At 49.5% G+C, this 12,592-nt stretch overlaps 2 protein-coding genes and 1 non-coding gene across 6 annotated transcripts in view; 2 read left to right on the top strand and 1 right to left on the bottom strand.

The window, feature by feature from the left end:
* LOC108514975 (MAPK/MAK/MRK overlapping kinase-like) overlaps positions 1-1,675 on the bottom strand; it is a 59,223-nt gene extending 57,548 nt beyond the window's left edge. For 3 of the 4 annotated variants that reach the window (XM_017851534.1, XM_017851532.1, XM_017851531.1), the window contains exon 1: positions 1,444-1,671. In XM_017851534.1, coding sequence (XP_017707023.1) covers positions 1,444-1,450 — 7 coding nt within the window. In that variant the 5' untranslated portion in view covers positions 1,451-1,671. Of the gene's footprint in view, positions 1-1,443 lie in introns of all 4 variants that reach the window. The other variant, XM_017851533.1, reaches the window with a different exon arrangement.
* Positions 1,676-9,207: 7,532 nt separating this feature from the next.
* Positions 9,208-9,281, top strand: TRNAI-AAU (transfer RNA isoleucine (anticodon AAU)). The gene has a single exon. It is a non-coding gene; the product is annotated as a tRNA-Ile (tRNA).
* Positions 9,282-12,247: 2,966 nt separating this feature from the next.
* ZNF839 (zinc finger protein 839) overlaps positions 12,248-12,592 on the top strand; it is a 26,896-nt gene continuing 26,551 nt past the window's right edge. The window contains exon 1 of the mRNA XM_017851516.1: positions 12,248-12,555. Within this exon, the coding sequence (XP_017707005.1) occupies positions 12,268-12,555 (288 nt within the window). The 5' untranslated portion in view covers positions 12,248-12,267. The remainder of the gene's footprint in view (positions 12,556-12,592) is intronic.

Raw genomic sequence — 12,592 nt, forward strand, 5'->3', positions numbered from 1 at the left:
AAAATAAATAAAATAAATAAATAAATAAATAAATAAATAAATAAATAAATAAATATTCAGTGTGCTGCTCTTGCAACTTTCCTGTACATCTGAACATTTTCAAAACAAACAGATGGGAAGAAAAAAGGAAAATAGCACGAAATATGTGCAGTAGACATAGTCTGCGTTGCAAGTAAAAGTGCCAAGTCTTTTGCAGACCTTTAACTACAGTTCTGTAGTGCGTTAATGAAAAAGGTAAACATTAAACAATATCCAACAAAAGAAAACAAAAATAAAAATGCCTTGTAAAGGGTGAATGAATTATTTTAAATGTTATGCAACGTACACTATTGACAATTAGAACACAATGCAAATTTAACATTATAACTACCCTAACATAGTCTTTTCACAGCAAAGGTCTGAATTTTTACTGCACCTCCGGTTCACAGCCATAAACAATTATATATGTACAGTAGTAATAATAAAAAAATCATTCTAGCTGGTTGCACTCGGATTGTCAATAATCCACAAATGCTACCAGAGGTAAATTTTTTTACCCGTTACATTTTCTGGAATGACTACCTCATTTTCCAACTTTGAAGTAACAGCTTTTAACTAAAAGGTTGCTTCAAAATGACTATTAAAAAATGGTTCCTATAAAACACTACTGCTTGACCCAAAAAATAAAATAAAGCACACAGCCCAGCTTTCCTCTCAATTGGACACTAAACCAGTACCATGAAAAGGCAGGGAGCCACACTGTAAGCGCTCCCTGCGTTTCTAAAGAATGTTCAAGAAAAGAATGTCAGGTTCGGCCGGGCGCGGTGGCTCAAGCCTGTAATCCCAGCACTTTGGGAGGCCGAGACGGGCGGATCACGAGGTCAGGAGATCGAGACCATCCTGGCTAACACGGTGAAACCCCGTCTCTACTAAAAATACAAAAAAAAAAAAAAAAAAAAACTAGCCGGGCGAGGGGGGGGCGCCTGTAGTCCCAGCTACTCCGGAGGCTGAGACAGGAGAATGGCGTAAACCCGGGAGGCGGAGCTTGCAGTGAGCTGAGATCTGGCCACTGCACTCCAGTCCGGGCCACAGAGCTAGACTCCGCCTCAAAAAAAAAAAAAAAAAAAAAAAATGTCAGGTTCGAGCCAGCATTTAAAAAAATAAAATGAATCACACTCAACTCCCTAAACTTCGATGTAAGAACTACGCACCGGCACCAAAATATGCCTGAACGGGACTTGGGTCGGCTCTCCGAGACCCCAAAGTTCCCAACATAGCCCCAACCCCTCGAGCTTCCCCCAGGGGCACCGGCTTCTTACAGCCGAGGGGGATTCGGGGTCCATATGCGGAGCCGCCACAGCAGAAGGCGACGACGCCCGGCCCCACAGGTCCCTCAAGCTCCCCAGTCCCTCCCGCCCCACCACTCGCTCTCCAGTCCCTGCCGCCATCCCCGGTCCCACTCACTCTTCATCTTGGATGCGGAAGAGACAACCCCTTGCCGACACTGGACGGAAAAGAAAGAGGCAGGAACGGTGTCCCCCTGTTTTCCACTTCCCTGAGGCGGGGTCCCGCACTAGGATCTCCGTAGTGGTCCCTCGAAAGAGAGCGTTAGCATCCGACCGCCATGTTGTGTCCCTGTCACCCTAGCAACCATCAGGCCCTGAACCCCACGAGCTGTCGCTCGCGCGTGCGCAAGCGGCTCCGCCCGTATACGCGTGCGCAGTGCAGCCCGTCCGCTCAGCCGGGTTGCTAAGCAACCTCTCCGCCGCTTCCATGTAAATACTGTGCCAATTCCCCGCCTTGGCGCAGAAGCGACTTTCACCCGGCTCGCTTTCCCTGCTGGCCTGGGAACTGAGCGATTTGGAACCCACTACGTGGACGATTGCCTTGAGCTTTAATTGGGCTTGGGAGCTTCTACGCGAATTTTTTTTTTTTTTTTTTTTTTTTTGAGACGGAGTCTCGCTTTGTCTCGCGGGCTGCAGTGCAGTGGCACGAGCTTGACTGACTGCAACCTCCCACTCCCGGGTTCAAGCGATTCTCCTGCCTCAGCCTCCTGAGTAGCTGGAATTACAGGTTTCCCCCCAACAAACCCGGCTAATTTTTCTATTTTTAGTAGAGACGGGGTTTCACCATGTTGGCCAGGCTGGTCTCGAACTCCTGACCTCAAGTGATCAGCCCGCCTTGGCCTCCCAAAATGCTGGGATAACAGGCGTGAGCCACAGCCCCTGGGCAGTTTTTCTTTTCTTTTTCTTTTTTTCTTTTTTGAGACAGAGTCTCGCTCTGTTGCCCAGGTTGGAGTGTAATGGAGTGATCTCGGCTCACTGCAACCTCTGCCTCCCGGGTTCAAGCAATTCTCCTGACTCAGCCTCCTGAATAGCTGGGATTACAGGCATATACCACAATGCCTGGCTAATTTTTTTTTTTTTTTAGTAGAGATGGGGTTTCACCATGTTGGCCAGGCTGGTCTTGAACTCCTGACCTCAAGTGATCCGTCTGCCTTGGCCTCCCAAAGTGTTGGGATTACAGGCATGAGCCACCACTCCCAGCTCGTTCAACAAATATTATTGAACACCTATTTGCCAGGTATTGCTGTAGGCATGTGGGATACATGAATAAAAAAGACTGGCACCAAAGCATCTCATGATGTTTCAGAGCAATAGGGATAGTGAGAAGTTCCAAAAGTATCAAAAGAGAAAAACTGATCATATTCAAAAGATTGGGTTCCAGCATGATGTTGGACTTCTCAGCAAAAAACTAGACACAGCAGACAGAGAAGTGCAGCTTTCCAAGTACCAAGGGACAGTAACCTCTATCCTAAAATTTTCTAATTATTATCCCAGTGTGAGGGTAAGAAGAAAGATGTGGGCCAGGCAAAGTTGCTCACGCCTGTAATCCAGGCACTTTGGGAGGCCAAGGCAGGAGGATCACTAGAACTCTGAAGTTCGACACCAATCTGAGCAAGATAGGGAAACCCCATCTCTACCAAAAATACAAAAATGAGTCAGGCATGTTGGCACATGCCTGTGGTCCCAGCTACTTGAAAGGCTGAGGAGGGAGGATCCTTGGAGCCCAGAAAGTCGAGGCTACAGTGAGCCATGATCATGCCACTGCACTTCAGCCTGGGTGACAGAGTGAGATTCCATCTCAAAAAAAAAAAAAAAAAAAAAAAAAAAAAAAAAAAAAAAAAGGAAGGAAGGAGGAAGGGGGAGAGGAAGAGAGAGAGAGAAAGAGAGAAGAGAGAAAGCAAGCAAAGCAAGCAAGAAAGATGTATTCAGATATGCAAGATCTCATTTACTTTCCATGAGCCATTTCTTGGGAAACCAATGAAGAACGTTCAGAACCCAAATGAAAGGTAAGTAAAAGAGGCAGCAACCTGGAATTAGGAAGCAGAGGACCCAACAAAGAAAAAGGGGAAAGGGATTCCCAGGATGGTGGTGAAGACCCGCCCAGGATTAAACTGGGGCAGGCCTGGAGAACCACCAATCCAGGTTGGACCAGGAGGATGGGAAGCTCTGGAAGGATATCTCCCAACTTAAACATAGAAAACAATTGCTACATTATCTCAAGTATTTGATTACATTAAGAGCAGTTTCATAATTCTGGCAGAAAGTCAGTGACTGTTACATAGAAAAGTATGCAAACCAAATGCAAAGGAAAACAAGAAGTTCCATTAGAAAGGAATGTAATTACAGTACACTATGTGGCTCAGTTGAGAACAGTGTTGACATAGTCATAGCAATATAAACACTGACTATTGATTTCAGTAAAACTTGGTAGTATTAGTATTTGGGGATGATGAGAGAGGGAAAGTGTACATGCATTGGGGGAATGTTGGCAAAAGAACCTCACTTAGCATAGAATGAAGTCAATAGATAAAGTCTAAAATTGAAAAAAAAATAAGAATTAGAAGTAAAATAATATATTTTAGGATTATTGGAGTAAAAAAAGAAACTCCTTGAAAAACTCATAGTGGGCAGGACATGGTGGCTCACACCTATAATCTTAGCACTTTGGGAGGCCAAGGTGGGAGGATCACTGGAGCCCAGGAGTTCAAAACCAGCCTGGGCAACATAGTGAGATCTCATTTCTGTAGAAAAAAATATATATAAATAAATTTAAAAGTTCACAGTGATTGCCTCTGGGGAGTTGGACTGGGCTGCAGGGAACGGGTGGAGTAGGAGAATACTATCTTTTATAATAAGGCTTTTAGTATTATGACTTTTAAAACTGCAATTGTTTTACTTTCATAAATATAAAATGTTAATTTCAAAAAGCTTCGTTGTATGTTTATTAAGAAAAATCAGAAAATCAGATTACTAAATGTATAAACATTTAATAGGAGGAAGGCCAAAGATGGCCCGAAATCCACCGGAAGCCAGGAGACAGCCTGGGACGGTCTCCCTGGGAGCCTCCAAAGGAAGCGACCTTCCCGACACCCTGACCTTGGATGTCTGCCCGCCAGAACTGTGAGGCCATGTATTCTGTTGTGTGGCCACTTACCTTGTATAAACATTTAATAGGGTTTCTTTTAATTTTATTTCTAAATGAGTTCATTTAGAAGAATTCAATCTGTTTTATAAATTAAAGCTTTACTCAGGAATGCATGAAACTGTACATGTTATGAGTTATCCATCGAATCGTGTCCCCCGGAAAAGATGTTGAAGTCCTAACCTGCAGTACCTCAGATTGTGACCTTTCTTGGAGATAGGGTCTTTACAGAGGCAATCAAGTTAAAGTGAGGTCTTCGGCCGGGCGCAGTGGCTCAGGCCTGTAATCCCGACACTTTGGGAGGCCAAGGCGGGGGTATCACTTGAGGTCAGGACTTCAAGACCAGGCTGGCCAACATGGTGAAACCACGTCTCTACTAAAAAGACAAAATTAACCGGGCGTGGTGGCTCACGCCTGTAATCCCAGCTACTCAGAAGGCTGAGGCAGGAGAATCGCTTGAACCCGGGAAGCGGAGGTTGCAGTGAGCCGAGCCAAGATCGCGCCATTGCCCTCCAGCCTGGGCAACAAGAGGGAAACTCCGTCAAAAAAAAAAAAAAAAAAGGGGGGGGGTCTTCAGGGTGGCTTTAGTCCATTATGATTGGCGTCTACACAAAAGGGGCGATTTAGACACAGGGACACACAGGGAAAATAGCATATGAAGATGCAGGCAGAGATCAGGGTGAAGCTTCTGCAAGCGAAGGAAGGCCAAAGTTGGCCGGAAATCCACCAGAAGCCGCCAGGAGACAGCCTGGGGCGGTCTCCCTGGGAGCCTCCGAAGGAAGCGACCTTCCTGACACCCTAACCTTGGACATCCGCCTGCTAGAACTGTGAGGCCATATATTCTGTTATGCGGCCACCTACCTTAAAACACTCTGTTGTGGCCGACTTGGGAAACTAACACAGCGGGTCGTTACTGTCAGACCAAAGGTTCCAGCTTATAAACAGAATAAAACATTTCATAAGTTGAGTTTAAAGAAAATAGATTATTTAAAATGCACATGGGCCCCCCGCCCCACATTAAAAACAAAAAACAAAACAAAACAAAACAAAACAAAATGCAAGGCGGAGGTTGCAGTGAGCAGAAATCGCGCCACTGCACTCCAGTCTGGGCACAAGAGCGAGACTCCGTCTCAAAAACAGAAAGCAAAAACACGAAAGCAAGCCCGAATGGTATTCTGTACCACTTAATTCTAGAAGTATGTAGATTTGTGTTTTCGTCACTCAAAGAATGAGAATTAGGGTTTGTCTAAGAAGAGCTTTAAGAACGGGTGAGAAGGGGAGGGAGAGGTCCCGAGGACAGAAAACTGCTGGCCCGCGCCCGCCCTACGGACTGCACGTGGGTCGCCCGAAGCCTGGGTTCGGGACTGACGGCGCAGGTCTCGGGTGCCCTCTAGCGGCCGATGTCAGTCACTGCGCCCCCGCCCCGACGTGTCCAGTCCACTCCGCCCACTTGGGACGCGTGGCGTGAAGTCCCGGTAATGCCACGGCTGCACCCACAAGGGTTGGTCAACTCGGCTTCCTTCAGGAGACCTTGACTGACCACCCGCTGTGTGCCAAGCACTGTTTAGGTGCTGGTGAAATAGAGCCCACTGCTCCTGGAGTTCGCTCCAGCGGTGGGAGGCGGACGGTTAGCAGCGGGAATAAGCGATGGAGAGGGGTCGGGCCGGGAACCGCAGGGATCCTGGGTGCGGGTTGCGATTGCAAATGGGGGCATCGGGGAAACCTCCCTGAGTAAATGACATTTAAGCAGCGACCACGACGAGGAGGAGGAGTTTTGACATTGTCTGCAGGAAAGGTGGTCCAGGAAGAGGAAAGGAAGCGCAAAAGCCCCAGCACAGGAGCAAGGGCCCGGGAGGAGGCGGAGGGGGCTGCCGCGGAGGGAGCCGGGCAGGGGTGCAGGAGGGCAGAGGCGAAAGATGCAGGTCCGGTGGTGTCTTTGTTTTCTTTTGTTTTGTTTTGTTTTTGAGACGGAGTCTCGCTCTGTCGCCCAGGCTGGAGTGCAGTGGCGCGATCTCAGCTCACTGCAAGCTCCGCCTCCCGGGTTCACACCATTCTCCTGCCTCAGCCTCCCGTGTAGCTGGGACTACAGGCGCCCGGCACCGCGCCCGGCTAGTTTTTGTATTTTTAGTAGAGGCGGGGTTTCGCCGTGTTAGCCAGGATGGTCTCGATCTCCTGATCTCGTGATCCGCCCGTCTCGGCCTCCCAAAGCAAAATGCTGGGATTACAGGCGTGAGCCACCGCGCCCGGCCTTTTTTTTTTTTTTTTTGAGACGGAGTCTCGTTCTGTCGCCCAGGCTGGAGTGCAGTGGCAAGATCTCGGCTCACGGCAAGCTCCGCCTCCTGGGTTCACACCATTCTCCTGCCTCATCCCTCCGAGTAGCTGGGACTACAGGCGCCCACCACCACGCCCGGCTAATTTTTTGTATTTTTAGTGGAGATGCTGTTTCACCGTGTTAGCCAGGGAGGTCTCAAACTCCTGACCTCGTGATCCACCTGCCTCGGCCTCCCAAAGTGTTGGGATTACAGGCATGAGCCACCGCGCCCGGCCGGGTGGTGTCTTTCAACAGGATGTTACCCTGGGCGTAGGGTTGTCAGATATAGCACAGGTATTCTTTTAGTGTAAGTATGACCCAAATATGGCATGGGACATACTTACACTAAAAAAAAAAAGCTTCATTGTCCTTCTGCAATTCAATTTTAACCCGGTATCTTGATCTATATTTGCTAAATTTGGCAGGCCTTTTAGGGCTGGGGCAAAAGGGGAGAGTGTGAACAGAGAAATGACTTGATCTGACTATTTTAAACCCATGTGACTTACCTATTGCTATGCCATTGTGCTAGGTTCTGGGCATTCATTCAGCTGTAAGCAAAATGGACAGGATGCCTGCACCCCCACCCGTGTTCTGTGAGAGGGCTTTACCCCTTTGGCCTGCTTATCCATCCTTGTCCTTTGGACACTGTAAAGTGCTCCAGACTTCAGGAAGCTTGCCCAGCCTCCCAGCACACCACCTAATCTTCTCTATTCCCTGTAATATCCGCCTTCCTTGCTATGCGGTGAGCTCCATGAGGACAAGGATTAGGTTTCTTTGACTCACAGCTGATTGGGGGCCAGGGCACTGCCAGACTGAATGAGTATGTGTTCACTGAGTGTCCGTTTTTCTAAACCTGGTCCTCTAGCCTTGCTCGTGGAGGGTGACCTACCTAACATCCTTTACATAAAATCTGTTCAAATCAGCTAGACTTGGTTTCTGCTGCTTGTGACATGGAACCCTGATGATACATCAGTCCCAGCAGTTTAGTGGAGTAATCAGAGCAGAATGTGTAGTGTTAAAAATCTGGCCGGACGCAGTGGCTCACACCTGTAATCCTAGCACTCTGGGAGGCCAAGGCAGGCGGGTCACTTGAGGTCAGGAGCTCGAGACCAGCCTGGCCAACATGGTGAAACCCCATCTCTACTAAAAATTAAAAAAAAAAAAAAAAATTAACCGGACATGGTGGTACGCACCTGTAGTCCCAGCTACTTGAGAGGCTGAGGCAGGAGAATCCCTTGAACCAGGGAGGCCTAGGTTACAGTGAGCCGAGACTGCGCCACTGCACTCCAGCCTGGGTAACAGAGCGAGACTCTGTCTCCAAAAAAAAAAAAAAAAAAAAAAGCTGGTGCTCGCTGCTGGTGCTCCTGGAGTGGGAGGGCCACAGCAGCATACCATAGTCAGGCCCTGTAGGAGACCAGCAGGCCTCTGTGGCATGCACGGTGGTGGTTTGTCTTCCTGGCCTTTTCCTTCTCTCTTTTTTTTCATATAGATCCTGTGCTTTTAGAGGTGGATACCATCGTTGCCCACCCAGTGGCTCTTTCAACCCTTCTTTCTACCTTGTACCATGTGATTTATTTACGTGCTCAGTTAACAAGAGAGAGAGCAAAATGAAAACATTTTTTCTGACACTGAAAAAAAAAAAAAAGGAGAGAAATCTATCGTGGTTTGTCCACTCAATGAAACACTGAGGAATCATTTAAAATGACATTCGTAATTGTTTAGGAATATGCTTATTCTAGAACATTAAATGCAAAAAGAAAGATAAAAAATAGACTGCTTCATTGAGCTGAAATCGCGCCACTGCACTCCAGCCTGGCAGACAGAGGGAGATTCCGTCTCAAAAAAAAAAAAAAAGAATGCTTCATACAAGGCTTTGGATTCTGTGTGTGTGTGTATGTATGTATATTTTATATATATATATATATACACACACACGTGTGCAGTAGGAAAAAAACCGGCAGGAAGGAAGCCAAGACCCCAGCGGCCCTTGTTTATTGGGCGATAGGGAATTCGGTGGTTCTTTTGTCCTTTGTCTGTGGTTTTCTGTAGTTTCCAAGCTTGATTTAACCATGCTAAAGGCCTCTGTTACACGAAGTTTCCACGCTGCAGGATTCTCGGAGATAAAAACAACATTGAGTTGGCATGTTTGAAAACCTTCTCACTGTCGAGCTAAGCCTCCCATGTGCAATTTGCATTTTCCCTGTGAAAGAAAGCCGCCTTCGCTGTAGGGAGCCGCCTCCCTTCTCCTTGAAGTCCCCTAGGTCTCAGTTTCTGCATCGGACCAATGGAGGTGACTGTGAAGAGGTCGAAAGTCGCTGCTGGGGCGAAGCGGAATGCAGCCAGCGGCGAGGACTCGGCAGGGAGTCACTAGGGGGCGGGCGCGGGCGTGGAGCCCTCTTAAACACTCCGGTGGCGCGTTAGCGTCAGTTGGCCGGTTAGCTCAGTTGGTTAGAGCGTGGTGCTAATAACGCCAAGGTCGCGGGTTCGATCCCCGTACGGGCCAGCTGCGTTTTTTAATTCCCCCCCCCCCCCCCCAATGAATTCCTTTTGCAACTCTTTTTAAAGATGTTCCTTTCTGGTACTGTAACCGGCGTGCATGCAGGAGCGAATTGCGGAATATTTTGGACTCGGCCCAAAGGTTGTGGAAGGCGGCCTGCTGGGGAGGAACTCAGCGCGCGCTGGGGCGGTGGCTCCTCACCCCGAGTCCGGGCGCCCGCCACCACCTGAAGAGTCTGTTTTAGAATGCCATTGGTTAGGCCTTTTACATTTGTCGTTTTAAAGGACACTCGGGACATCCAAACCAATGCACATCCCCCACCCTCACCCCCCACGTTTCCTGAGGCTGCGTCTGGCCTGGAGGAACCGCCCAGTGAACACAGGTGCTCCCAGATATCACCGCCTAGTGTTCCTTGCAGAGAAGTCTTGGAGTTGAAAATTCAGGTCTGGAATGAATGCATTCCACAAAAGCGTATGGAGGGCTACTGCATGCCCAACACCGTTCTAGGCTGGGAGCAAAACGGTGAGACACAAACCCCAACCCGCGTGGAGACAGTGACCAACCACAAGATGACTGCCATGTTTTTAGTGAGGCGTTCAGGTTGTGGAAGCCTCTGGAACCCTTCTCTTGCTCCCCCCCCCCCGTGTTTTCTTTTCAGAGAGACATCTTAGGCTTCGCATTTCTTCCTCTTAGTTCTGCATTTTGCAGCCAGAGCAAGTGGATGAATTTCTCACTCGATTCAAGTTTCTAGGGTGGTCAGGTGTGTTCAGTTAAACAAAAGCCGGTTGTATAGGGTTAATGCCATTTTACGTCAGGATCCGGCAGGGGCTCCACCTGTTTTCGAAAATTCTACAGTGGAAACAGCTACTAGCTCTGACCTAAACAAGAAGCAGCTCAAAATCTACAGACCTTGGTAAGTGCCCAGAGTGTAGTAAAAGTTCTCAATAAATGCCAGTCGATGGCGCTGCTGCTATTATAAGCAAAGTTAGGAGAGCCTGGGGCAGCCGACACCCAAAATAGACACCTGGACACACGATGGATGTCACATGTTTTAATAGTGGTGCCAGGCACGTTGTTAGATGCAGGGACACAGCATGGAGGAATCGGTGGAGGTTGCTGCCCTCAAGTTTCCTGAGCTTGAAAGGATTTAGAATATGCCACGGTGGCATAAAAATTACTTTGAGCAGAAGGCATTTGAATTCCTGAAATCTGGCTGGGTGTGGTGGCTCATACCTGTTATCCCAGCACTTGGGGAGGCCGAGGCAGGCGGATCACCTGAGATCAGGATTTCAAGACCAGCCTGACCAACACGATGAAACCCCTCTCTACTAAAATACAAAATTAGCCGGGCGTGGGGGCGGACGCCTATAACCCCAGCTACTCAAGAGGCTGAGGCAGGAGAACCGCATGAACCCAGGCGGTGGAAGTTGCAGTGAGCCAAGATCGTGCCACTGCACTCCAGCCTGGGTGACAGAGTGAGACTCTGTCTCAAAAAAAAAAAAAAAAAAAAAAAAAAAAAAAAAAAAAATCCTGAAATCTCTTATCTGCCGAAAAGCAGAGCTTCCCAAGATCTCAAAAGAATCCAATTGTCAGGCCAGGAACAGTAGTTCACGCCTGCAATCCTAGCACTTTGGGAGGCCTAGGCAGGTGGATCACCTGAGATCAGGAGTTTGAGACCGGCCTGGCCAACATGGCGAATCCCCGTCTCTACTAAAAATGCAAAAATTAGCTGGGCATGGTGGCGTGTGCCGGTAATCCCAGCTACTCCAGAGGCTGAGGTGGGAGGATCACCTGAGCCCGGGAGGTCGAGGTTGTAGTGAGCCAAGATCCTGCCACTGCACTCCATCCTGGGTGACAGAGTGAGATCTTATCTCAATAACAGTAATAATAGCAATAATAATAAAATTGTGGTAAGATACCCATAATATAAAATTCACCATTAAAAAATAACACAGAAGAGAGCAACGTGAATGCAATGTATTGATGAGGATGATCGTGATCTTCCAGAACCTTCTCTGACACCACCCAGGCCCCCCGCCTTACTTTACTGGCTTCAGCACTCATCATACTGCGCTGCAAATGCTAGTTTCCTCCTCCTCGGCACCTAGACTGTATACCCCCCGGGGCGGAAACAGCGATTTACCCACCAGGTGCTTAATAGGGGTTTGTTGACCAGTGAACCTCCTGCTCTCCTTGGGGAGAGGAGCTCGGACATGTGTACACACCTGCAGCTACAAGATTCGCAGGGCGCACAGAGCCTCAACCGTAAGAAGGAGAGGCGATCAGGCTGAGGAAGATGGGGCAGTGGAGCCGGATGGATAGAGGGGGGGTTCATTCATTCGTTCACTCATTCGTTTATTCATATTTATTCATCCAGCATTCATGACCTGAGCTTGTATTGTGTTCTGGGCAGGACCTGTGCTGGGCACCGACTGAGTAATATATATCATCTCTCCCTTCAAGGTGCACCCAATCTGGGTGGGTGGGTAGAGAGAAGCTAGGGTGACAAGGCAAAAATTTGGGTGTTGGGAAACACTGTCGTTAACAATTCAAACTGTGGTCCCCTCTCAGATGTATAAATCCAAACGTTTGGGAGTGGGCACAGGACTCTGCATCTCCAGACAGGATCCTCCGCTGATTCAGATGCACGATTACGTCAGAACACTTGGATAGTGTGGTAACTTTTGGGCCAGGGGCTCTGGAACCCCGAAGACTGGAGATCCGGGACAGCTCTCGGAGAAGGTGAGTGTTCTCCGAGAACATCCGTGGCAGGCAATAAGGAAAATAACGTGGGTCGGCTCTGCTGATCAGCCCTAGGAGACGCGGCGTTGTTGGCTGGGGCGGGGCACTCCATGACCTTCCCGGCCAGACACGGTCGCCTTCCGAGGTGTCTTGGCCTGCGAGGCACTCGTAGTCCGCCCCTCTCCCCGGTGACGCACATTGTAGACGCCGTCGCTCAGCGACCGGGGTTCGAGTCCCCGCCTCGGCCGCCATGGCGGATGCGGAACCGGAGGCTGGGGGCGGCAGCGAGGATGGTGGCGGCGGCGGCGGCCCGGCTCCTCCGGGCCAGAGCGGCAGTGTAGCACGTGTGGCCCCGCTGGGCCCCGAGCAGCTGCGGCGGGTCCTGGAGCAGGTGACGAAGGCACAGCCGCCGCCGCCACCGCCCCCCTTCGTGCTGCAGGACGCGGCGCGGCGGCTGCGGGACGCGGCCCAGCAGGCCGTCCTGCAGCGGGGCCCGGGCGCCGAGCCCCCTCGCCCGCCGCGCCTGCTCCCCCCCCAGGTGAGGCGTCGGAGGGACGTGGGGAAACTGAGGCCCG

This window comes from Rhinopithecus bieti, unplaced genomic scaffold, assembly GCF_001698545.2.
Source record: "Rhinopithecus bieti isolate Rb0 unplaced genomic scaffold, ASM169854v2 scaffold_34310, whole genome shotgun sequence".
Taxonomy (NCBI): Eukaryota; Metazoa; Chordata; class Mammalia; order Primates; family Cercopithecidae; genus Rhinopithecus; species Rhinopithecus bieti.